The following is a 23483-nucleotide window of genomic DNA, read 5'->3' on the forward strand; positions in this document are numbered from 1 at the left end:
CCAAGAAAGTGCTCAACAGCTCCAGATTGAGAGCCAGAGCAGTGTCTAAGATAACCAAATTTGTTGTCTGCCTCTGAGTCAGCCATGGCTGCTGGGGGAGGCATGTCAACAAATATCTGTGTGCTGGAGAAACAGGAGGAGGGCTCTTCTTTGTATAGCCCTGAGGTTCTACTTGAAGCACCCCATCGGGATTCTCAAATACACAAGGCAGAGCTCAAGAACAGACCCATGAGACTGAAGTCAGAGTTCATAAAGCAGCTCATGGGCAGGACTCTCCAGGTTTCAGGGTCCCTGTTCATTCACCACTAACAACTGCAACAAGGAGATTTCACCAGTTCAGGGGCTCTGTCAGGCACTGTCTCCTGAAGCCCTTCCTGCACAGGCTGTCCTGGGTGATGCTGCCTGGCACTTCAGTGCAGAGAAAGGCTGGTCTGGGATCAGTAACTGCGTCAGCAGCCTCGGGTCTGCTGGTTTAAGGACTGTGCTGTGCTCATTGTGGCCCATTCCCAGTGCTCCAGTGAAGGTGCCACAATTTCCCATCTTAGGTTCTGCAGTAGCTGAAATGCTCACATCATCAACCACCCCACCCAGAGCACTGTGTCCAGCTCTGGGGCTCCCAACACAAGAAGGACATGGACCTGTTGGAGCACGTCCAGAGGAGGCCCTGGAGATGCTCTGAGGGCTGGAGCCCCTCTGCTCTGGAGCCAGGCTGGGAGAGCTGGGGGGGTTCCCCTGGAGAAGAGAAGGCTCCAGGGAGAGCTGAGAGCCCCTTCCAGTGCCTAAAGGGGCTCCAGGAGAGCTGGAGAGGGACTGGGGACAAGGACCCGGAGGGACAGGACAAAGGGGAATGGTGTCCCTGCCCATGGAAGAGGGTGGAACGAGATGACCTTTAGGGTCCTTTCCCACCCAAACCATTCTGGGATTCCATGAGCATCTGTTAAGGTATCTACATTCAAGTTTGTGATCCCAGAAGTGATCTATGCCTTTGCAGTCCTGTGAACAAGGTGAAGACAGACAAAACCTCTTGCCTGATGTCAAAGACAGTTCTCCTTACCAGTGTTCCTGTTTCACATGATCTCCTCAAATCTGTACAGGTCTTCCTTCTTAGCAAACATCTTGCAGTGAAAGCACTGATAGCTCTGATTCCTAGAATTCTGTATGAAGATAGAGTATTGTTTGGAAAAGACTTTTATTGGTCTGTTGCCAGAACCGTTAAACCTTCTGGGATCTGGTGTGCTCTTGTGAGAAGGTGATTGTCACAGTCAGAGCAACATTTCTGAAAATAATACCATGGAGAACGTTTCAGTCCAGTCCTGGAAGTGCCAACCTGGCTGTGGGTGCCTGAGCAGTGTTTGGCATAGGTGGTGAAGTGTTGGGCTGTGGGGATTCGGGCACCTGCACAGTGGAGGGAGGATTCAGGCACAGCACATGTGGTTCCTTTTCATTGCTCGATGCTCCCTTGGCATCACAGGTTCGAGGGCATCTTACCCACGGAAGAAAGTGGCTCTGCCTTTTCAAAGAAGCTTCTGCAAAGTTTGGTTATTTTAAAAAAAATTGGCATTTTGGGAGCTGCAGTGCAACCAAAGGTAGTCTTAAAGTTTCGGGTTTTTTGGACATAGAATTGAAGGCCTGTTTTGGGAAGGCTGCAAAGTACCAGTCTTGTTACAGGCATCCTTCCCATCTTATACCCCCTTTCTGGAATTCTTTTCAGTGTTCAAAGGTTACAGTTCTTCAGGGGCTGTTTTTATTTTTGCTGGCATGAGAGCTGTTCACCTGTTGGGAACACACCTGATGCAGGTGGGCAGTGGCACTGTGAGCTGCAGGGTGTGCCTGGTGGGGGGTGTACTTGAGCTCTGGCAGACTTTGGGCTGTGAGCACCTACCTGGAGAGCCTGTTCCAGAACCTTTTCCTAATATCCAACCTAAACCTCCCCTGACACACTGAGAAGACCCCATATTAAATATCAGCCCCCCCCGGGGGTGCCTTTGTCTGGGGTCCCTCCCCAGGGGCACCAGCTCGAGCTGTTCTGTGTCCCTGCACCACAAAGGAACCAGAGTCTGGGGCTGTGCTCTGGGAACCCAGGGGCTGAGCTGGTGAGGGGGACTGGTCTGACTGGAGGAGTGTGGGGTGTGTGGGAGTCATATGGGGCCCCTGTGGGGTCACTGGAGCTGCTGCTGTGAAGGGTCTTCAGTCCCAGCAGTGACAGTGTGGGCTGGTGCCAGTGGGGCCCCCAGAGTGGCATCAGGCTGGTCAGATGGGGGAGTTTCCTTAACACTCCATCACGGAGGAAGTGGTTTCCCATTAACTTCCAGGATGGTTGGACAGTGTTAATCTTGTAACAGATTTTGTAAGTGCCTGGTGAAAGTTTAGGAAGAAATAAACATCTTCTCTCTCCATGCTCTGCTCCTTTTCCTCTTCACTGTGCCTTTATCACTCCCTCATGCTTCATTCCTGTATCCCCAGGGAATGTTTGCCAGGCCTCTATGCAAGGACTTCCTGTAATTTTTTCCAAATGTCTGAAGCAAAGCAGGTGGAAGTTTCCTTCCCACTCCCAGTGCCTCTGAATCAGCACTGCCCTGGGCATGCCTTGTGTATCCCAGGAGGTGCAGACAGCGAGTACTGCAGGCAGTTGGGTTGGAGGCTGTGGGACAATGATGGAAAGTCAACAGCCCCTGCCAAACTCCTGTCAGTTCTGCTTAATCCCAGATAAAAGTTTGGTAACTTGCCATCATAGTGTGCTGGGACAGTTTCTGTGCTTGGTCTGTGACTGTGGTGCCTCCTTTTTAGGCAGCAGATACACCTTGGGGGTTAAAAAAACCTCAAAACCCCAAACTCTTTTCCTTAAGTTTCTGGTTTTGGAAATGTATAGCAATTTCTTAATCTTGGCACCAGGAGGATTTCTATTATATGCTGGGTAAATTAGGTTACAGTGAAGGAAATTTGAACTTTTGTCTCGTAAAGATGGAAAAATCTCAATGTTTCTTCTTTTTGTATCATACAACTTCCAGACTCATCAACATATTGGTGTCTTGTGCTAGTAGGGCTTGAATTTTGTAGAGGACAAAGGCAAGCAAAGTTGCCTTCCATTAAGATAATTTAAAAAATGTTGTGTGTGTGTGGGTTTGTAGCTCAGGTACAGTGAACAGAGACAGTTCAGCTCGTTGAGTGTTGTTTAGCAGAACAGGAAACTTCTCTGAGATTGTGCTCAGCCAGTCCTGACAGAGCAGGGAGGGAAAGTGTATTTAATGGTAGAATTTCACAACACAACTGAGACAACCTGGAGGCTTAAAAATCCTTGGATGGGGGGCATCTCTTCCCCTGATTTCAGCTTTGCTGTGCTCCCCCTGCTCTCCAGTCCTCTGGCATTAACTGGTGCTTATCTCACTGCAAGGGAAGCAGATTAAAATTGCTGACACAACAAAAAGGGCTTCCCTCCTGTGCAGTTTCCATTGCTCTCACGGTACAGATTGGTTATCCTGTGGGCAGAGGGTGCTGGGGCAGGCTTGAGTTGACACTTCAAACAGAAATGGGGAGTAGAACCTGATCTGTGGGCGAGGGGGAGCAAGACCTCTCCTGCTCTGAGCTACCAGCTCTTAATGCTGTATTAAAAAGGTAAAGATTCAGGTCAAATCCGTACTGTGTTAAATAAGTTTTCTCATGGTTTGTTCTGTAATGATGTGCTCAGGGATTGCCAGTTAAAAAAAATCTGACCTTTGCAAGAAGAGAGTATGAAATAAATGTCAACAGGACTTAACAGCAGCTTCTGGTGAAGGGCCTGAAGTCCCTTCGTGCAGGGAATGATCCCTTTGTAGGCTGAGGATTTCTACTTGCTGTTCCTGACTTCTGCCATTGTTCAGCTTGTGGTTGTCAGCAGTGATGCTGTCTGTGGAAGGGCTCATCCTTTAGATCTGATCTGCAGATCCTGTTGCAGGAACAGGGGTTAGATATTCTGATTTTGACTATTTCAAAGTGGTCGAAGCGCTTTAAAATCTCCAATTCTGTCAGGCCATGAGCAGTTTGGATCTGGTGTGAGTTTGTGTTGTAGGTGTTCTCTGCACCTGTAATGTCAGGATTCAGTCCCTGATGGCTGACTGAGGTGGAGAGTACCTTTCTGTGATGGAATTTCTGGATGTTTTCTCAAGGCCTTCCTTAAAAAGGTGCAAAAATAGAAACTCAGTCAAATACTCAATATGCCCCAAAGTGGGTGTGCAGCACAGACTCACAGGTTACATACACACAGTTAAGCAGCACCAAACACACCATTGAACAGGTGCAGGACAAGCAACAGGTGCAGGGGAAAACATACAGAAAATAAATAGTCCCCAGTTGAGACACTGAACTGGGTCAGTAGATCTGGCTGCTTCCCTCTCTGTCTGGAGGAGTTCTGGGCATAAGGTTGGAATTCAGGTTGAGGTGGCAGTTTGGTTCTGGCTGGTCAAGTGTTTGGACACGGGGAACCTGATTTTTGCCTTAGCTGTTGGGAATATTTTGGTTTACAGGAACGTCTGCAAAATCTGTCTCGATGCTTTTTGTTACTGTAAAAAAAAAATATCTTGATGAGCTCTTTAATGGTGCATAGTTCTGTAAAATACCGTGCTTGTGAGTTTGAAAGAATGAATTGTTCTGGAATTTTCAACAAATGATGTTTTGTGAGTGGAAAAAAAATGCATTGCTGAAGCAGTGGCTTGTTCTCAGTTTTTAAAATAAACATTCAGACTTATTTCAGGTGGAGGAAGTTTGGCTTATTGAAATGCCAAGATCTAGAACTCACTGGGGTTTTTCTCCTCTTTGCAGATACATTATAAAATGTCTAATGGTTATGAAGATCACATGGCTGAAGATTGCAGGGATGACATTGGTAGGACAAATTTAATTGTGAACTACCTCCCTCAGAACATGACACAGGATGAGTTACGGAGTCTGTTCAGCAGCATCGGCGAAGTGGAATCTGCAAAACTGATTCGGGACAAAGTTGCAGGTAAGATCCAGTGCATCAGAAATTGTCACTTTGGGGTAGACTGCTCAAGCAAATACTTGATTTAATGCACCTTAATGTAGAAATATTGTATATTCGTGCATGTGTGTAATCAAACTATTGACAGCTGTGCCTGGAACTGCAGTAATGCCAGGACTAGATGGTGGGTATTAGGAGGATAGAATGCTCAAGGCTGAACTAATGACTATTGTGGCCAAGAGTTCCAAGAAGTACAGTTCCCAGATCTGAACATCAATAGGCATGTCTAAAACTAGCTTGGATTTAGTCACCAGCTGATTTATTCTTCCTACAGTCTGAGTGGTTTTGACTCTACCAGAGCTCTGAATTTACAAACAAACGTTTTGCTCTGATTTTGATCGGTAAAATAAAGGTGTGGCGAGTGTCTGGTGGCATTATCGCCCCTGAGGAATTTAACTGGTGAGTTCCTTTACATGGGATTGGTAGTAGTAGCTTTAAAATATGAGAGGAATGAGTTGTTCAGATTTGTGAAACTTAATGTTTCATTGAAGCCAGACAAGTGCTGACAGAGCAGCTGGTTCCACGAGCCATATCTGTTTAGTTGCAGGAGCTTTTAAGCTGCTCTGTGAGGAGGTTTTGGTCCTTGTACTGTTAAAATACTTCATTTACAGGTTTTGGTTGTTCTCGTTCAGAATTCACAGAATCTTGGATTTTGTGGTTGTTTCTGGGGGGGGCAGTATGTGTGCTGTTAACCAGCTGTGCACATGTGTGTGTTCCCAGCCTGCAGCTGAATGCTTGTGGAATTCTTTGCTGCACATGCTCAGTCTTGTATTTCAGACTCCAGCAATACTGATCATTATCTAATCCATAAGGGAACAAGCCTGAGACTGCTCCACTGGCTGGGAAAGCTGCAGGAGAGCTCATGGAATGCATGAGAGTTCTTTGTACTCTTGTATCTATAGTACTTTGTTTTATATGCTGGAGAATAGACATGAGAACTGAGTAATTAAAACCTTTAGGATTTCCTTTCAGAGCAGCCTCTCCGATTTCCATGTCTCTGGTTTTCCTGATATCTCTCAGCTGAAGTTTCACATGATGCCTGTCTGTCTAAATGTGTACTTATGGGATGTATATGTTCAGTCACGATCAAATAGTTACCTAAATACTGATTTCTTTCAATTTTTTGGCAGCTGAGAGTTCAGCCCAGATGTTGTTGTGCACTTTGAGGTGCTCAGAAGTTGAGGCTTGCTCTGAAGGCTGGTTTTGCAAGGAACAAGACCCCTTGTTTAATGATAGCTGAAGTCATAGCTGACCCACACCTCAGACTGTCAAATAAGCACAAAATCACCTGCGTGGGAGGGAAGGATTTTTTTGGTGGGAAGCAAGAGACTCATCACTGCCTGAAGCTGAGACTCTTCCTGCACTCTGTTCCCTGTAGCTTCAAACACTGCTGAAGTCTGGTTAACTTTAACTTAGAACTTGACAGTGCTGGCTAGTTTGAAGTCCAAACCATACACTTTTGTGCTTCAGGATGTTCTTAACCTGAAGAATCAAAAGTAAAAGTGCTGTTAGTGTTGCATGGAGTCTTTGGGTGCCTGCAGATAGAATGCTGGCTTTTCTTGTAAGTGGCTGCAGGTGTTGGATTCTGCAGTGGTCACACCACTGAATTTGGTTGCTTCCTAATTTTTCATTCACTTGCAACACTGTTGGGGCAGTTCCCAGTCATCTCCATGCTCACTGATAGTTCTGGAGTATCAGTACCTAAGAATTGGCTTCTTTAGGAACCTTCTAAACCTTTTTTCTTCCTTTCTTACTTTTCTTTCTGCCTTTTCATGTTTGCATTAAATGTCTGTTCTCAAACTCTGCATTGAACAGATTGGTGTGTGGCTACCCCTGAACAGAACAGTCCTGTGGCAGAATTCTGCTTTCCTTGTGCCCCCACTTGCATTTCCCTGGCCCCGTGGCAGACAGCAGGAAACAGGAGCTGCAGAAAAACCTGTTCAGCTCCCTGACCTTGGTTTCTGGTCAGATAAGTCACAGTATTGGCATGTGAGGCATAGCGGGGTTGAGTGGCCTGGACAGGAGGGAGGTAACCTTTGCTTTTGTTGGAATGAGACTTTTTGGATCAGTTCAGTTCTTTTCAGTGAAGTCACAGCTTTGGTGCCTCCCTGAAGTTCTAATAATCAAGGGTCTTGTCTTTGGAGTTCCCTTTATTGTCTGTATTTGCAGAGTTAAAATCAGTGTTTGGTTGATAACGCTTACTTTTTGCAAAACATTCACTGCTATGTAAATTTTTTTTAACTCATTGTCTATTAATGAAACATGTGAGGCAGAAAATGTCTTCTGCCTGGAATGCAGTTTTTAATGACTTATTGAACTGGCCTGAGCTTTCTGGAGACTGATTACTGGATTCAAGAATTGATTTGGAAGCCAAAGTTTGGGTTTGTTCGAGCAAAGGACATTATGATCATTATATATGTTAATGGGTTTTGCTTCAAATGCAGCACAGTATTGAACAATCTGTGTTCCATGTGTTAGACTGTGGTTATAAAGTGTAGAGGAACTCTTTGAAGCCACCAGACTGCTCATCCTTTATCTCATTATTGGTGGGCTTTAGGGAAGCAGCAAACCATAGTGTGAGTTCACATTCCTAGCAGGAATTTTCAGCTTTGTGTACACGTGGGTTGTCACCATTGGTGAAAGTGTGACTGAGTTTGAGTTGTTGTTTGAGACGTGACAGCTTCTTTTTCTGCTCATTTTTTTTTTTTCAGTAGCTGTACAGAGAAGCTTGTGCACAGTAGATGAGTGTTAGCAGGGTGCAGGGCTCCTCCAGCTTTTCCTGATCAGACTGGAGGTGTAGAGGGCTGGGCTCTGCATTCCCAGTTGGTGTATTGCATTCCTCAGCACTTCCAGACATGACTTTCCTTGACTTGTGATGAGTGATCAGTCCTTGGGGTCAGTGGGCAGATACTGGATTGTTGCTCTGCAACAATTGTTGCTCCCCACTGCACATGTTCACGGGGAGCGTGTCTTGGCCATCCAGGATTTTCATAAGAGAACTATAGAATTCTTGGATACTGTCCTTTCTGTCAGATCTTAATCGAGCACCAGCCGTGCCTGGGGGCTCTGAACCCTGGGGAAGTGTTGTAAGGCTGGTTCCCACTGCCCAGCACAGTGTGCACAGTGTCCAGCCTGAGGGGAAGCTTTTCACTGTTGCATCTCCTGGCCTGTCGTGGTGATTGCTGAGCTCTGTGAGTAGACACTGACCCGATTCCATCAACGAAATCCTTCCTTCCCGTGGCTCTGGCTCATGAGTGGGAGAGCAAGGAGAAGTTTGGGGTTGGTCCAGTCAGCCTACACTGATCAGACTGTATCCCTGCATCACTGACTGCAGACACAGGGGGGCCAGGCTTGTGCTCTGCACTGGTTCCCTCTCCAGTGATGTGTATGATGTTAAATGTCCCCTTCCTTGGAGCAACGACCTCAGGCCAGAGAGGACTCAGCAGAAGAAATACATCCTGTGCTGTATTTTGCATTGGGGGTGCTTGACTTTGCTGCAACATCCAGATTCTGGGGTCTGGGTTTCCAGACAGTGTGCTGTGCTGGACTCTTCTTACAGGTGAACGTTTTTAAACATTTCTCCTCCTTCAGTGCCTGTTAACACCAAAATCCAGGCCTCTGGACACTCCAGGCTTGCTGAATTTCATCCAGCATGAATGCTGATGGCTCGTTGTGTCAGGATGTCTGATTGTGCACTGCATGAATCAATACCTCTAAATTTTCTGAGAGAGCACGGTCATCTTTAGCCTGCTGTCCATGCAGCTGTGCATACACAGGCTGTTAGTCCTTCTGGACAAAATGCTGAAGCTGAAACTTAATCTGTCATGAGGGTTTTAGTTACTCTGTCTTCCCCTCACCCTGATGAAGTGTTGGTATTTTCAAACCTGACTGTCCTAAACTTCTGAAAAGCTTGGGTTAAACACCTGCTCTTTGTGGAACTGTTCAAAAATAAAAAGCTGCCAAGCTCATATGTGAAGTCATCATAGGCTGATATTAAAAATAATGTTCCTGCTTATTGGCATGGTGTGATCTGTGGGATGGCTCCTCCTGTGAAGCTCTGTGTGACTGTCCTTGGAGTGCAGTGAAGAGAGTTCAGCAAAAACAGCATGAGGCTGTGTTGGGGGAGGTCTAGGTTGGATCTCAGGGAAAGGTTCTTCCCCCACAGGGTGCTGGGGCACTGCCCAGGCTCCCCAGGGCAGTGGGCACGGCCCCAAGGCTGCCAGAGCTCCAGGAGGGTTTGGAAAACACTCTGAGGGACAGGGTGGGATTGTTGGGGCTGTGCTTTGCAGGGCCAGGCGTTGGACTGGATGATCCTTGTGGGTCCTTTCCAACTCAGGATGTTCTAGGATTCTATTCTGGGATTCTGTGAACCTTTTTCCCCACATGTTCATGGTCTCAGACCCCTGTGGGGTTTGTTGCTCCTGACACCCATAGCTCTGGGTCTGTGGTGACAGGTTTCCTGTGCACACCTCTCTGTGTGAGGGTTCCTTCTGATGGCAGTTGGTTTTGTTAGGGAGGCATCCAACTTCTGAGGATTCCTGCTCCCTCCCTCACACCTTCTGTACTGCCTGAGCAGGGGATGTTATCCCTGTGACACTCGTGACAAAATACTCATGACTTTCTACTCTAGGAAATGTAGGATATGATCCTTCAGACTGTGCCAGAGGCTCTGTCTGTACCTGTCAGCTCCCAAAACACGGCCCCCTCTGTGCAGGGGCTGGAGGAGACGTGGGCACTCTGCACTGCCTGTGTTTGCTGCTGTCAGGGAGCACTGATGGAGCTCACTGAGGCTGAACCCCGGGATCAGCAGCTGCCAGAGACAAAGGGATTGCTCCACTGCTGCTGAAAAAAATGTGGAACAGAAAGGACATTTTGGGGTGACTTGTTGGTTGTGTGCAGAAACCTGGGTCCCTCTCAAACAATGCTGTCATGGTGCTCACTCGCTGCAGGTGTGCCTGGGGCATGTTGCTTACAGGACCAAAAAGAAGTCACTTCTAGGTCGTGTCAGTTGGTCAGGAATGGATGTGCAGCTTCACCTTTCCCCTGTCTTTTTCTTTTTGTGGTGTATTCTCTGGAAGACTGGTTCTCAGGAGCCTAAAAAAGCAAATGAATGTCTGTGTCCTTGTAAGCTTATAGAGTAGAAAGGGGAGGAGGATTTTATTGCCCTGCTGTCAGGTCCTGCAGAGCAGTGAGTAGCTCCAGCTCACGTGACAGAGCAAGTCTCCTTTCAGTAGCGCAGTGGGCTCGGTGTAGAAACAGAATTCTGAAGTGTTATTGTCTGTGGAATGGATCTAAGGATTCTCTTCGGTTGAAATAGTTTTCTTTTGCATTGACAACACCCGTGAAATTGCTTATGCAGGTTTGCTGTTAACTGTGGAATTGGAATGCATCATTACCCCTGGATTTTTTTTTCTAGCTCTTTAATCACATTTGGTGGTATGTGATTTCTTTAAATGTGCATTCAAGAATGCCTTGTGGCAGTGGTTAACTTAATGAGAAGTGCAAATGCTTTGCAGACAAATTGCCCAGATACTGAAAACGTGAACACCCTTCCAGCTCTGCCAGCTCCACTTAATTTCCTTTCTCATAAGGGTGGCCACATAAACTGCCTTAGAGGTAGTAACTGAGTTCAGCAAGGGTACAGGAATACAGTTAATCTAAATCATAGCATCATGGAATCTCCTGAGCTGGAAGGAACCTACAAGGATCATTGAGTCCAACCCCTGCCCTGCCCAGACACCCCAACAATCCCACCCTGTCCCTCAGAGCGTTGTCCAAACGCTCCTGGAGCTCTGGCAGCCTTGGGGCCGTGCCCACTGCCCTGGGGAGCCTGGGCAGTGCCCCAGCACCCTGTGGGGGAAGAACCTTTCCCTGAGATCCATCCCAACCCCCCTGGCACAGCTCCAGCCCTTCCCTGGGTCCTGTCCCTGGTCCCAGAGCAGAGCTCAGTCCCTGCCCCTCCATCTCCCCTCGGCAGGAGCTGCAGCCCCCGAGGAGTCTCCCCTCAGTCTCCTCTGCTCCAGCTGAACCAGCCCAGTGCCCTCAGCTGCTCCTCAGACCCTTCCTCTACAGAACCTCCCCCCTCTTCGTAGTCCTAAAGGCTGCTTGGGTTCTTTCAGAGGGTTCAGAGCACAGCCAGAAGCATCAGCTCCTGCAGCAGTACCTGAACTCTGCTTCTAAATGTTTTGGGAACTTCTGGGTTTGTCAAAGGACTTCTGTGGTGGCTGTTGCCAGGAAGGGATAGCTGTAGGACAACTGGGCTTACAGCAGGTTGCTCAGAGCTCTGTCAGCACTTGATCTAAGGAGGTTGGAGTTTTTGTTCCAGTTAACCCCTGGTTGGGAGAGTGAAGCACCTGTGTAGCTGTTACTTAGGCCAGGCCTATGTGCCAGTCTGGCCTAGACTGTAGTAGACTGGCCAGAGCTGTGGGAGCAGGCAGAGCAGGGCAGGGGCTGGGGACTGTGCTGTGACCAGCCCATGTGCACTCAGGGCTGGTGCTGAGGTGCTGCAGTCTCCAGCACTCACTATCCCTGGTAACACTATCCCTGGGACAGCACAGGCCTTGATCAAAAACGAACTACGTTGAGCACAGAGTGTGGTGGAGGGAGCAGGGACTGCCTGGGCCTCTCTCTCAGGCTGGGCAGAGGTGTTGGTGTTGCTGCAGGTGGGCACTGTGCCACCGGGTGGAGGACCTGTGGGGGGATTGGAAAGCAGCCCCTGAGGCAAGTCATTAGTGAAGGACCCAGAGATTTGACACCAGGGCCAGATCTGTTAGAAGTGTTGGTCACTGCCCTGGCTGATGGTTCAGGTTACACTCTCGACATGTGTGCGGTGATGCCAAACTGGGAGCAGTGACTGGTGTCCAGGTGGTGGTGCTGCCATTCAGAGGGACCCTGACTGTTCTCTGAAAGCCTTGAGGCAGGGCTGGCACAAGGGAGGGTGATTTCCTGCTGGTTTGGGGTCATGGTATCCTTCCACTCTCTCTGGATACATTGAGAGGGTAACTATGTTCGTGCTCAGTGTCCCTCCCTATGGTATTAAAGTAAAAAGGCCAGCAGAGCTGGACAGACCATTCCATGGCTCTGCTTCCTTTGCCTTTCTTTTCCATCCATCCATACAATGAGCCAGGTAGCAACATCCTTAGTTGTGCTCTAGTATTTCTCAACATGTTTTTACTGGGAGTTACTGTTCCACATCTTGCAATACTTTCCATTCTCTTCCAAGGGGCAGCTTCTGCACAGTAACAGTTTGGTTCTGCTTGACCTGTGATCGTGGTGACTCTGAACACTAGCTGAGGTTTTGCACTGTAATGTTCACTGCTAAAACTATCATTATTTGAGAGCTGAAGTTTCTTCCTTAGGAGATGGGGGAAGTGGATTTTTCAGCCCTCAGCATCTTGAACAGTCAGGTTTTTGTTCCAACAACAGGTGAACAGATTTTGTCTCATTTAAAGAAATAAGATCTTGTAGTAAGTGTGCAAGGAATTTTCCTCCCAAATATTCCCTCAAAAAACTAGCCTGTGGTATTCCTGCACAATTTTGGGCCTGGTATTTTCTGTGTTCACTTTCAGAATCCTTTTCACTTCACAACATCCCGGGTGCTGGCAGTTCATCTGGAAAAAGAGCCCTGGAGCAACTGAAATTAAACCTCAATAGAGAAATGTTCTGGAAATGAGAGAAAGGAAAAAAATCTAAAGAGAACATATAGAGATGATAAATATGCAGAGAGGCTTCGTGACATAAAATTAATCACTAAAAAAGTGAACCTTTTCAGGATCTAAAGCTGTCACTCTTGCAGTTGGATTGTTGTGATATTGGTGAGATGGTGAGATCCCTGTGAACTGTCTGAGTCAGGGTGAATAACAGACTCATGTCAAGTTGGATTTGTAGCTTTTGACTTTTCCCCAAAGGGTCTGTTTGAGATGCTTTGTTTCAAGGCAAATACCAGTGATTTTGCATAAAGAAGAGAGGCCACTTTATTTGTAATTTGTAATGTTTTGCTGAGTTATTTGAAGGTCAGGCTTTCCAAACCAGCTTAAGTGTGATTTTGCCCTTAAACTTCCATAAATGAGACTTGTCATGGTTTGGCCATGAACAGAAAGAGACTTTTGTCCTGGTCTATAGAACCAAGGGAAGCAGCAGGGGCACAGTCTGGATTGGAAAGTCCTTACCAATATAACGAGGTACTTTCTTTGTTTCCTCCCTGGTTCCTTTCTGTTGCCATCAAGAGTCTGTTCAGTAAGATGTGCTTGTTTGAAGTCTCAAGTAGAAGCAGGAATTGGCTCAGAGAGCAACCTGAGTCTTAGTCAGAGGAACTGTAACAAAGCTGAGTTCAGGTCCTGTAGGAGGAAGGTCCTGAGCTGCTGCACCACAGAGGTGTTTAAAGGACAAATATTGTGGAAATGCTCCACTATAAACCTCAGCTTTTGTCTCTGTACTCTCAGCGTAGGTGGAGCACGGTGCAGCAATTCCTGGTGCAGTGTTGATCTGAATGATCCAGTCTTACAACAGCACAGTGCTTCCCAGGGTTCTTCCTAGATTGGGCACAAGCCCAAATCCTGAGCTCTGCCCCCAACCTGACCCAGGCACACTGGGGGGTTTCTGGTGCTCTCTCAGTGTTTCAGTGACTAAGGATAGTTTTGGGCAGCATTCGTGACTAAACTGGAGATGAAGAAGATGAAAGTGTTTCAAAATGAGTAATCGTTCCTTCAGGAAGTTATTTGGACAAACAAAAATGGACTTGCTTCCATTTTCCAAAATCTGTATAGAAGACTGCAGAATGTTTTTGCCAGGCAGAGTAATAATGGTGTTTAATATTAACATGCTGCTTCAGTACCTGCACTGAAACTCCTGTGCTCAGTTCTGACTCTGGCAGCATGTTTTCTAGTTTTCTGGGGCTCACTGTGGTCACCACAGCACAAGAGGGAAGGAGGATTGTGTCAGAGGGGCACAGCAGCTGCTCAGTGTCACTGATGGAGAGGGTGTGAGGACATGGCTGAATAAGGGACAGGGGGAGCTTGGGGACTGGATCAGGACAAAAGGTTTGGTTCAGGCTGTGGGTTTTAGCTTTAGCTTTTTGTGTTTCCACAGTAGCTGAGATGTATCATCTGTATTGTTAATGAAGGCCCGGAGCCCCTCTGCTCTGGAGCCAGGCTGGGAGAGCTGGGGGGGTTCAGCTGGAGAAGAGAAGGCTCCAGGGAGACCTGAGAGCCCCTTGCAGGGCCTAAAGGGGCTCCAGGAGAGCTGGAGAGGGACTGGGGACAAGGGATGGAGGGACAGGACAGGGAGCAGTGGCTTCCCACTGCCAGAGAGTAGGGATAGATGGGAGATTGGGAAGGAATTGTTGGCTGGGAGGGTGGTGAGACCCTGGCACAGGTTTCCCAGAGCAGCTGTGGCTGCCCCATCCCTGGAAGTGTCCAAGGCCAGGTTGGAGGGGCTTGGAGCAACCTGGGCTAGTGGAAGGTGTCCCTGCCCATGGCAGGGGGTGGGACTGGATGAGATGAGCCTTAAGGTCCAAACCATTCTGGGATTCTGTGATTTCCTGTATTTTCAAAAACATACTGTGAATTATGTGCTTGACAATAATAAGTAGAACCTCTATGTTGTGATAATGGGATTTATCAACACAGACATGAAATGGAAAATCATGCCCTTCAGCTGTTGGTTTTGAAGATCAGTGATTAAATACTTCAGATGTTTGTTCACACCCAAAAATATGTTTTGACAGAAATCCTTCATGAAGCTGCTTTCTTTTCTTTTTCTTTCTAAGGACACCTCTCAGTATGAAAACAAAATCTGCCAAGGATGTAACGAATAGCCAGTGCTTTTCTGCAGAGCTGAGTCAAGCAGCACATGTAGAACACGGCAGGTTCTGAAGTTGGCATTTAGAATACTGAAGTGAAAAAGGGGTTAAAAGTTATGATGTGGAGCAGATTTAACCTTGGGCTGAAGGTTATAAGGAGGAGGTAGAAACCAGCATCATCACCCCAGACCAGTGGAGAAAAAAATGACAGAAGAAATTTTGTGGAAACCTGTGGAGATGAGTTTTCACTCAAAAATAGACTGTGAGAGTGTGTGTTTCCAAAAATGTGGGATAGGATAACTGAACATCATCCCAGCCTTTGTTCCTAGCCATGTAGCAGTTTTGGTAGTTCCAGGCTCTGGCTTAAGGACTACACTAGAAATAAACTCAAAATTTAGAAATGATTCCGTGAATAGGAGAAAATCCTGAGAGGAAAAAGAAAAGTGGGATTCTTTACCTTCACTAAACCTTGCATTAATAGTTAGTTCTGTTCCATCCCTCCCTAGGTAAAGAATTCATCCAGGCTGTCAGTGCCAAAAGACCTTGTTATGTGGAACTAGAAGGACCTGAGGTTAATGTAGTGTCGAGTTCCTTGTTCTGTCCCAGGATGGTGCAGTTTTAAGGGACACTAGTCCAGCCTCCTGCTCAGAGCAGAGTCAGCTGTGGGACCAGGGCAGATCATTCAGGACTCTGTCCCATGGGCAAACTTCCACATGTTCCAGTCCTCTGAGTGGCTTGGTGGCCCTTCCTGAGCTCATTCTAGTTTATCAGTGTCTTTCCTGTGTTGGGGGACATTAAAAATTGGATGCAGTATTCAAGGTGTGGGTTAGTGTTCTGTAACACAGCGTGATTTGTTCCTTTTGGCTCTGCCTCCGTCAGTACAGTGCTGTTACCCTGGCTCACACTCCATACTGTGATTCCCAGCTCCTTTTCCATGGAGAGCTCTCCAGGCAGTATCTACTGCCCGGGCTGTTGTTGCCAGGGTTTCTTCCTCCCCATGATCAGGACTCTGCATCTGTCCTTACTGTGTTCCATGAGCTGCCTGTTGGCCTGTTCTCCCAGCGTGTTTGGCCCCTGTGGGTGGCAGCCCCAGCACTGACAGGTCCCTCCCAGCCTGGTGTCATCTCTGGTCTTGGTGAGAGCACGTTCCCATCACCTCCTCCAGGTCTGGGACTAGAAGGTAAAACAGCACATCCCAGGACAGACCCTGCAAACTCCCCTTGTTCCAGGCATGGAACATGCAGAGTGTGTGGGAGGGGGTTGGGAGAGTGGAGGTCAGGGGTTTTTTTTTTGTCTCTTTTTGGAGATGGATGTGGCACTTGCCTTCCTGCAGTTTTTGGAGACCTCTTCCAGTTCTGTGGTTGTTCAAAGATGAAGCAGTTTCGGCAGGGACATGAACCTGGTGTCTTATGCCTGGTGTCTTGTGCCAGGGGAGGTTTAGGTTAGATATTAGAAAGAATTTCTTTACAGAGAGAGTGGTCAGACATTGGAATGGGCTGCCCAGGGAAGTGGTGGATTCTCCGTCCCTGGAGATTTTTAAAAAGAGACTGGATGTGGCATCAGTGCCATGGCCTAGTAACCACAGTGGTAGTGGATCAAGGGTTGGACTTGATGATCTCAGAGGTCCCTTCCAACCCAGCTGATCCTGTGATTCTGTGATTATCACCCTTATGGAGAGCCTGTCTCAGGCCCCCATGGGCTTGACTGGGAAAAGTTCACTCAACCCTGTCTCAATCTTTATCCACTGGCCCTTCTCCATGAGCTCTTTCCAAAGTGCAGAGGTCTGTTAGACCTCGGTGTTGGTGAAGTGAGGCACAGAGGGCATCCTGTCCCCCTTTCCTCAGTTCGCACCTTAAATCTGCTCCCACACTTCCAGCCTGGTGCTGCTGAGACAGCAGAACCTTTCCCTGTTACCCTTGGTATTATTCTTTAGTTTATTTGCATTCCTTTCAGGTCTGAACTGCAGTTGAGCTCTGCTGTTCCTCAGACACAGTGGATAGTGTTTCCAAATTCTTCCTTTTGTAGCTTCTTCCAACTCCTGTGCTCCCTGTTTCCCTTGGAGCTGTGCCACGAGCTCCCTGCTCAGCCAGGCTGCTCTGCCTACACATCTGCATGTTTTCCTGGGTGTTAGGAAGCAGAAGATGCTGCATATGTGGTGTGACTCACTCAGGGATTAGGATACAGCCTCTGGATCACCTGCTATCCCAGTCCTACCTGGGTGCACTTCTCCATCAGCATAACACTTTTTGGGAAGTTTGGTGCAAGAGTGGTTGTATTTTTCTCTGGGCTCGTGTGACTCTGTATCCCTGGCTGTACAACAGTGTAACTGTGCTAAGGGGAGCCCACACAGGGCACATCTGAGCACTTTAATCTCTCTTCTCATCCTCAGAAGCTACACTCACCACTCTGAATTCTGCTTTTTTCAGCGTGCTGATGCCTGGTATTTTACGTGGTACTTCTCAATGCATTCAGGCATATTTAGGCTCTCTGGTTATCACTCACAGCACACTTTGTAAAGCCAAACAAAAAACCCAAACCCAGCTACATCCTCCAAACACTGCTTCCCAGTTCAGGAGCAGGAGATGCCCTCATACTGAGGTGCACTGACCTAACAGGAGCTGGGTTTAATTCTGGGGTTCCTTAAGAAGGACAGGATAACGAGGATGTTATCAGCTCTCAGTGAAGTGCTCTGCCCTCATATCAGGCTCTCTGGTGAAGCTGGAGTTATCAGCAGTGGGCTGGGAATAAGGAAGGAGCTGGTGACTGAAGCCACGTGTCCTGGGAGCTGGGAAAGGAAGCAGAGACATGGACAGAAACCCAAGTGATGCACAGAAAGAAAACGACTGCCCTTTCTCATGAAAGGGCCTTTTATCATGGAAACAAAACTGGATTCTTTCTGCTGAAGGAGTGTAGTATTTTGCTTAAAACTAGGTTTTATAGTCACTTTGTTAATTATTCATCCAGATAAGGACCTACTTGTTGCTCTTTTTTCTAGCTTTGTCTCTTTAGTACATTTTTATTTATGTCTATGCAAACTTTTAAAAATATTTTAAATTATTATCCACTAAAATGGTTTGAAAATTGTTACAGCACCACCTTGCTTTGCACAAGAGGTTTCTGTATTAGGCTGAGAACATCTGAGAAAGCAAAGAACATCTCTTTTCACCTGGGCTGAACACTTGACAACAGTCATAATGCTGTGTGAATGCCAGTTCCTTATATATTTCCTGGCATACCTAGCACACAGGTAGAGTGTATGTTTTAGGAGGAGGGAACATGGAGTGAAACTGTGAAGCAGAGAGCATTCCTGCAGGGGGAACTGTGATGGAATGGTGGAATGTGCCTCCTGCAGTGATGGGAGGGTCGTGTGGTGCAGAGATGAGCACCGGTCACTGAGTGGGAGGGGATGGCTCAGGCTGATGGTTTTGGGTATTTAGAGCAAGATAAGTTAATATATGTTGTCAGTTTTGCATGGGTTGGGTTTTCCTAGTGCTTAAAGACTACGTGGTGTGATGGAGTTTAAAGGTGGTAAGTACAGACTAAGGGATGGTTTGCATTCTAGGTCATTGTAGAGAAATACAGGTAATTGATATTTCCTCACCTAGTGACAGGTAAAAGTTAACAGGACTGTAGTATTGGGGTTTAGTCAAACTTATTATCATATTCCTAGATGGAATATGAGAATGTCTGACTGTTGTGATCCTGCCACTTTCAGGGGCTTCTTTTTTTCATCTGTATTTGTGTAAACCCCATTACCTCCCTCATTTCCCAGAACTTTCAAACTCTTGGATAAGGAATAGTCATTGAGCAACCTATATAAAACTGGAAGTGAAAAGGGTGCAGAATTTTGCTTTGACAGAAACAGCAAAGAAGGCCAAGAGGATATGGTGACTGTGTGGGGGTGCTCTGGGGACAGACACTTGGAAGGGGAAGTGTGTGGAAGCTCAAGGACAGGATTTGTGCAGGAACAAGTGGACATGGACTATGAAGACATCCCTTTGGGTGTTGAGTGGAGGCTGTAGAACATGCTTCCAGTCAGAGTGCTTGGGAACAAAAATCTGAACTGCTTTTGTGGGCCTGTGTGTGCTTTGAGGCAAGGGAATATGTAGAGTTTGTGATTCCAGGGACTGGACTCACTGATCTCAAACTGCATAAACTCATAACCTGTCTGATGCTTTGGGAGAAAGCGAAGAAGTGTGAGCAGCAGGCGAGGGGGTTCTGACACTCTACTCCCCTTCTGGTGAGACCCCACCTGCAGAGCTGCCTCCAACCCTGGGGACCCCAACACAAGAAAGACATGGACATGCTGGCAGAAGTCCAGAGGAGGCCACAGAGATGCTCCAAGGGCTGGAGCCCCTCTGCTCTGGAGCCAGGCTGGGAGAGCTGGGGGGGTTCACCTGGAGAAGAGAAGGCTCCAGGGAGAGCTGAGAGCCCCTTGCAGGGCCTAAAGGGGCTCCAGGAGAGCTGGAGAGGGACTGGGGACAAGGGATAGAGGGACAGGACAAGGGGAATGGCTTCCCAGTGCCAGAGGGCAGGATGAGATGGGAAGAAATTATTCTGTGTGAGGGTGGTGAGGCCCTGTCCCAGGTTTCCCAGAGCAGCTGTGGCTGCCCCATCCCTGGAAGTGTCCAAGGCCAGGTTGGACGGGGCTTGGAGCAACCTGGACTCCCAGAAAGACACTGGAAGGTGTCCCTGCCCATGGCAGTAGTTGAAATGTGATGAGCTTTAAGGTCCCTTTCAACCCAAACCATTCCGTGGTCTGCAATTCTATGCCTACTGTGTTCTCTGGGAACTTGTTGCAAGGGAATAGGGAAGGATATTCAGTGTGCTGAAGACAGCTTAATAGATTTATATGGTGTGGAATCCTCCTCTTTTTGACCTGTCAGGAGAATAGTCACACCCTCCCCAGTGCAGCATCCATCCAGGGAGAGACAGCCCTGACTGCCAGTGCTCAGTGTGGGTCACACTTGGAGGGAATAGAGCAAGTCTTGTTTGGAATATGTTTCCCTGGTCTGTAAGGGCCTATTTCCATGAGCTTTTTTAGGACCTGGTTCTGTTCAGTAGTTTGCTGCAATATTTGTGTTTATGTGACTTCTGGGACAGACTGAAAATATCCATAAAGCAGCTGGTGCTCTGAGCCTTCAGAGCAGGGCTGAGGTGCTGGGCCTGGGAGGGGTGTTGGGCCCTTCCCACCCTTGTAAGAGGGAAAAGTCGTTGCCAACTGTTCACCTGGTATTTGTTCCCTCTTAAACTTATCTTTGTTTTCTTGGTCAGACCCTGGAGAAATAGGGCAGGGTGCAGGTGCTGAACATTTTTCTGATTATTAAATTATTAATTTTCTTAAGGGAAAAGAATCTCTGTAGGTAAGTGGGTGTGTACCAACCAGATTTTACCTAAATGATTGACCATATCCAACTAATAAAACCAAGTGAATGTTAAAAAGAAACCACAAAAACTGTGCTGTGGGTACATGTAAGAAACATTGATCAGAATTTTGCAGGCATTATCTGTGGGTCTTTATCGGATAAAGGTGCAGAAGTTGGTGTTTAAGATCTTTTATTGCAATTTTTTTGTTTTCTATGTGGAGTTAAATCCTACTTGGCTGTCACAGGGGGGTTTGCCTTCAGCTGTGTGCAGTGTGTGGCACCCTGAGAGGCTGGTGGGGATGTTTAACCCCAGGTCTGCAGGGGAACAGGACGTTGGCTCTGTGTGAGGGTTGAGCACAGAGCAGATCTGGCTTCTCTGAGAGCTTTGGCAGACAGCAAGAATCACCTGGGAGTGTTTATACAGGGGGTGCATTAGACAACAGGCACTGGCACTGTTTGGGTGCAGATGAGTTACTGCTGGATTGGGTTTCCCAAGGAAGCAGCCAAAGGCAGAGGCCGTGCCAGGGGCAGTTCTGCAGTCAGTCTGTCACGGTGCTCTTGGCACCAACACTCTGAGTCCTTGTGGATTTTAGACTCGTAGTCTTGATGCCTCAGCAGACTGGGGGTTCTTTTTTCAGTAGCTGGAGTTAATCTGCATTATCTCTTGCAGCCCTTTGCTTCAGTTCCTCTGACAGCTGTGCCAGGATATCACCGTGTGACACCTGGGGGTGTGTATTTGGTGTTCTGGAAAGCATAAAGAGCCTTCCTTGACAGTCAAGACCATTGCAGAGCCAATTGTGTGATTAAAAAAGGGCTGCATTTCACAGGAGACTCCTTTACTTTAGCAATTAGCTGTGTCTTGTAGTGTCCTCAAGCCTAACAACAGAGCTTAATAACTTAAAACTATTGTTATAGTATAGTATATTGTTAAAATAAAATAGCACATTTTCCTATGTATGTTTACAATGTTCTTTAGAAAATTCCGTAGATCTGGCTGAGAAAAACAGAAGTTGTCTGAAAAATATGTCTTGTGTTGAATTAGAGTTGTTTTATTGCACTGAGACAGTCTTTGAAAGTATTTTAGTTATTTTTAGGTCTACAGTGATAAGAGCCTCTAATTGTTGTGAAATTCCAACCTGAAATGATCTTAGTGTGTAGTGTTATAATTGATAGTAGCAACTGTGGAGGTTGGAGATTAAAGGAGAACAAATAAGTATCCAAAGAATCCAAATAAATATCCTTTGCCTTAAATGCTTTAAAGATTTTAATTATTAGTATCAAATTCCTTCTGTAAGAGTTAAGAGTAAATTTAGCTAAAGTGATAGCACATTAATTGTCTGCATTGAAGAGAATTTTTCACTCTTCACTTTGGTGCTGAGTTTGGGAAACTTGCTGCTCATCAGCTGTAATATGAAGGATTGGAAACTTCTTTTTCCCTTCTTGTCCCCAGGAGTGGAGGTTGGAATAGCCAAACAGAGCTGAGCAGCCTCGTGGTTTCTTACCTGGCACTTTCCGCTCTCTCTCTACAGGAGTTTGTACCAATGAACTTGGTTAAGTTCTTGCCTTTGTTCCACACCCATAAAGTTTACAAGGCTGGTCAGAGTTGGTGTTTTAGTGTTGAATTTCTTGCTGTTGGTGGGTGCTCTGTCCAACACCTGCTGTCTGTGGAGACAGAGGGATGTCCAGAGTGAAAGAGCTCCGAGTTACTCACGGTCTGTGCCAGCCTTGGGGAACCTCCTTGGCTTATTGAAATATTTGCTGTGTGGATTATATTTGTGTTGAATTCACTTCTCATTTGCATTTCCTTTCATTTTGATGATGATAACGTTTTTTTATTAGGATTAATTTTTTTTAAAATGTTCTTCCCTGTAGGACACAGCTTAGGCTACGGCTTTGTGAACTATGTAACTGCAAAAGATGCTGAGAGAGCAATAAACACACTGAATGGCCTCAGACTTCAGTCAAAAACTATCAAGGTAGGAGGTTTTTCTATCTTCTCTGAAAATGGCATTGTAATAACTTCATTCTAGTGGTAAGGCCTGTGTGCTCCCAACTACAGGAAGGGTGAATCTGGGAGAAGAGTGTTTTTAAACAAGAGTGTTTTTGAATACAAAAATTCCTTTTTTTTAATTATTCCCACCATTTTTACAGCAGTAGAGGGACCATTCTGAATTGTTGCCAGGCTTTTCAAAAAATCCACATACCTCTTGGATACTTCATGATGTTTATTTTAAATCTTGTTGCTACACATGCACTCCTTGTCCAAAACAACAGCTGTGCTGTGTGTGTAGGATTCAGACCTGCTAAGGTGATAGTTGTAACTTTCTCTAGTAGCAGAAATTAAGACAGAAAATTGCACTTTAGCTGGTAAAGTCTTTTCATGAAGCTTTAAGAAATACACTGACAGGACAAGTTCCCAGTGTGGGCTGTGGTGACTGACAGTGTCCAAACTTGGGATTCCTCACCACGGCAGATGTGTTTGCTGGGAGCATTGCTGTCTCCTTACAGCAGTGCCAGTGTATTTATTATCTGTTGGATGAACCCAAAATGAATGGAGTCATGTAGAGACCTGCCCTTTCTCCTTTTGTCAATTTTTCCTTCCCTCTCCTTGTTCCTTTTTTTAAAACTCCAGGAAAAACGCCCGTGTTGTTAACGGGGAATAAACGAAATTGGCTCGTGACAAAATAAATTGATCTCCTCTGTTAACACCCTGAGCGTGCCTTTCCTTGTTTTAAAGGTTTCCTATGCCCGCCCAAGTTCTGAAGTTATCAAGGATGCTAATTTATATATCAGTGGCCTGCCCCGGTCGATGACACAGAAGGATGTAGAAGACATGTTCTCCCGTTTCGGGCGCATCATCAACTCCCGTGTGCTCGTGGATCAAACCACAGGTGAGCTCTGGTGCCTTGGCTGCATTAAACTGGAGCATGTACAGCATGGTTAGTGGTTTTCTGACACTGGCAGTCCCTAAACTTAATTAAATTAGACTTCCACAAACTAACCATGACGTCTGGTGTTAACCACTGATGGAATTTTCACAGGATACCCTTGTCCAGTGGTTTGTTTTAAACAGAGAATGATTCTGCTGCCTCCTTTGCTAGCTTGGAGCCCAAGCCTTGGATTGTATCAAAATAAGATTATTGTCATTTTTATCAGTTGCTGATTTGCCAGATCTCTCTTGCTCTGACACTTGCTGTCACTGCAGTGCAGTTGTGCTTCTGGGCCAGGTGTGTAACCTGGAGTGTTGACCTTGCCTTGACTTTACACATCTGCAGTTGTTGTCCACAGGCAAATTCCAGGCCAC

General features: G+C 46.7%; 1 protein-coding gene across 6 annotated transcripts in view; it reads left to right on the forward strand.

Moving 5' to 3' along the window:
• ELAVL1 (ELAV like RNA binding protein 1) overlaps window positions 1–23483 on the forward strand; it is a 54415-nt gene that overhangs the window by 5942 nt on the left and 24990 nt on the right. For all 6 annotated transcript variants that reach the window (XR_010425406.1, XM_064637505.1, XM_064637501.1 and 3 more), the window contains exons 2-4: window positions 4795–4978; window positions 22052–22155; window positions 22917–23070. Coding sequence is in view for 5 of the 6 variants with exons in the window: in XM_064637505.1 (XP_064493575.1) it covers window positions 4795–4978; window positions 22052–22155; window positions 22917–23070 (442 nt within the window). In the remaining variant the exon portion in view is untranslated. The remainder of the gene's footprint in view (window positions 1–4794; window positions 4979–22051; window positions 22156–22916; window positions 23071–23483) is intronic.

The sequence above is a fragment of the Pseudopipra pipra genome, chromosome 27, assembly GCF_036250125.1.
Source record: "Pseudopipra pipra isolate bDixPip1 chromosome 27, bDixPip1.hap1, whole genome shotgun sequence".
In the NCBI taxonomy this organism is placed as follows: domain Eukaryota; kingdom Metazoa; phylum Chordata; class Aves; order Passeriformes; family Pipridae; genus Pseudopipra; species Pseudopipra pipra.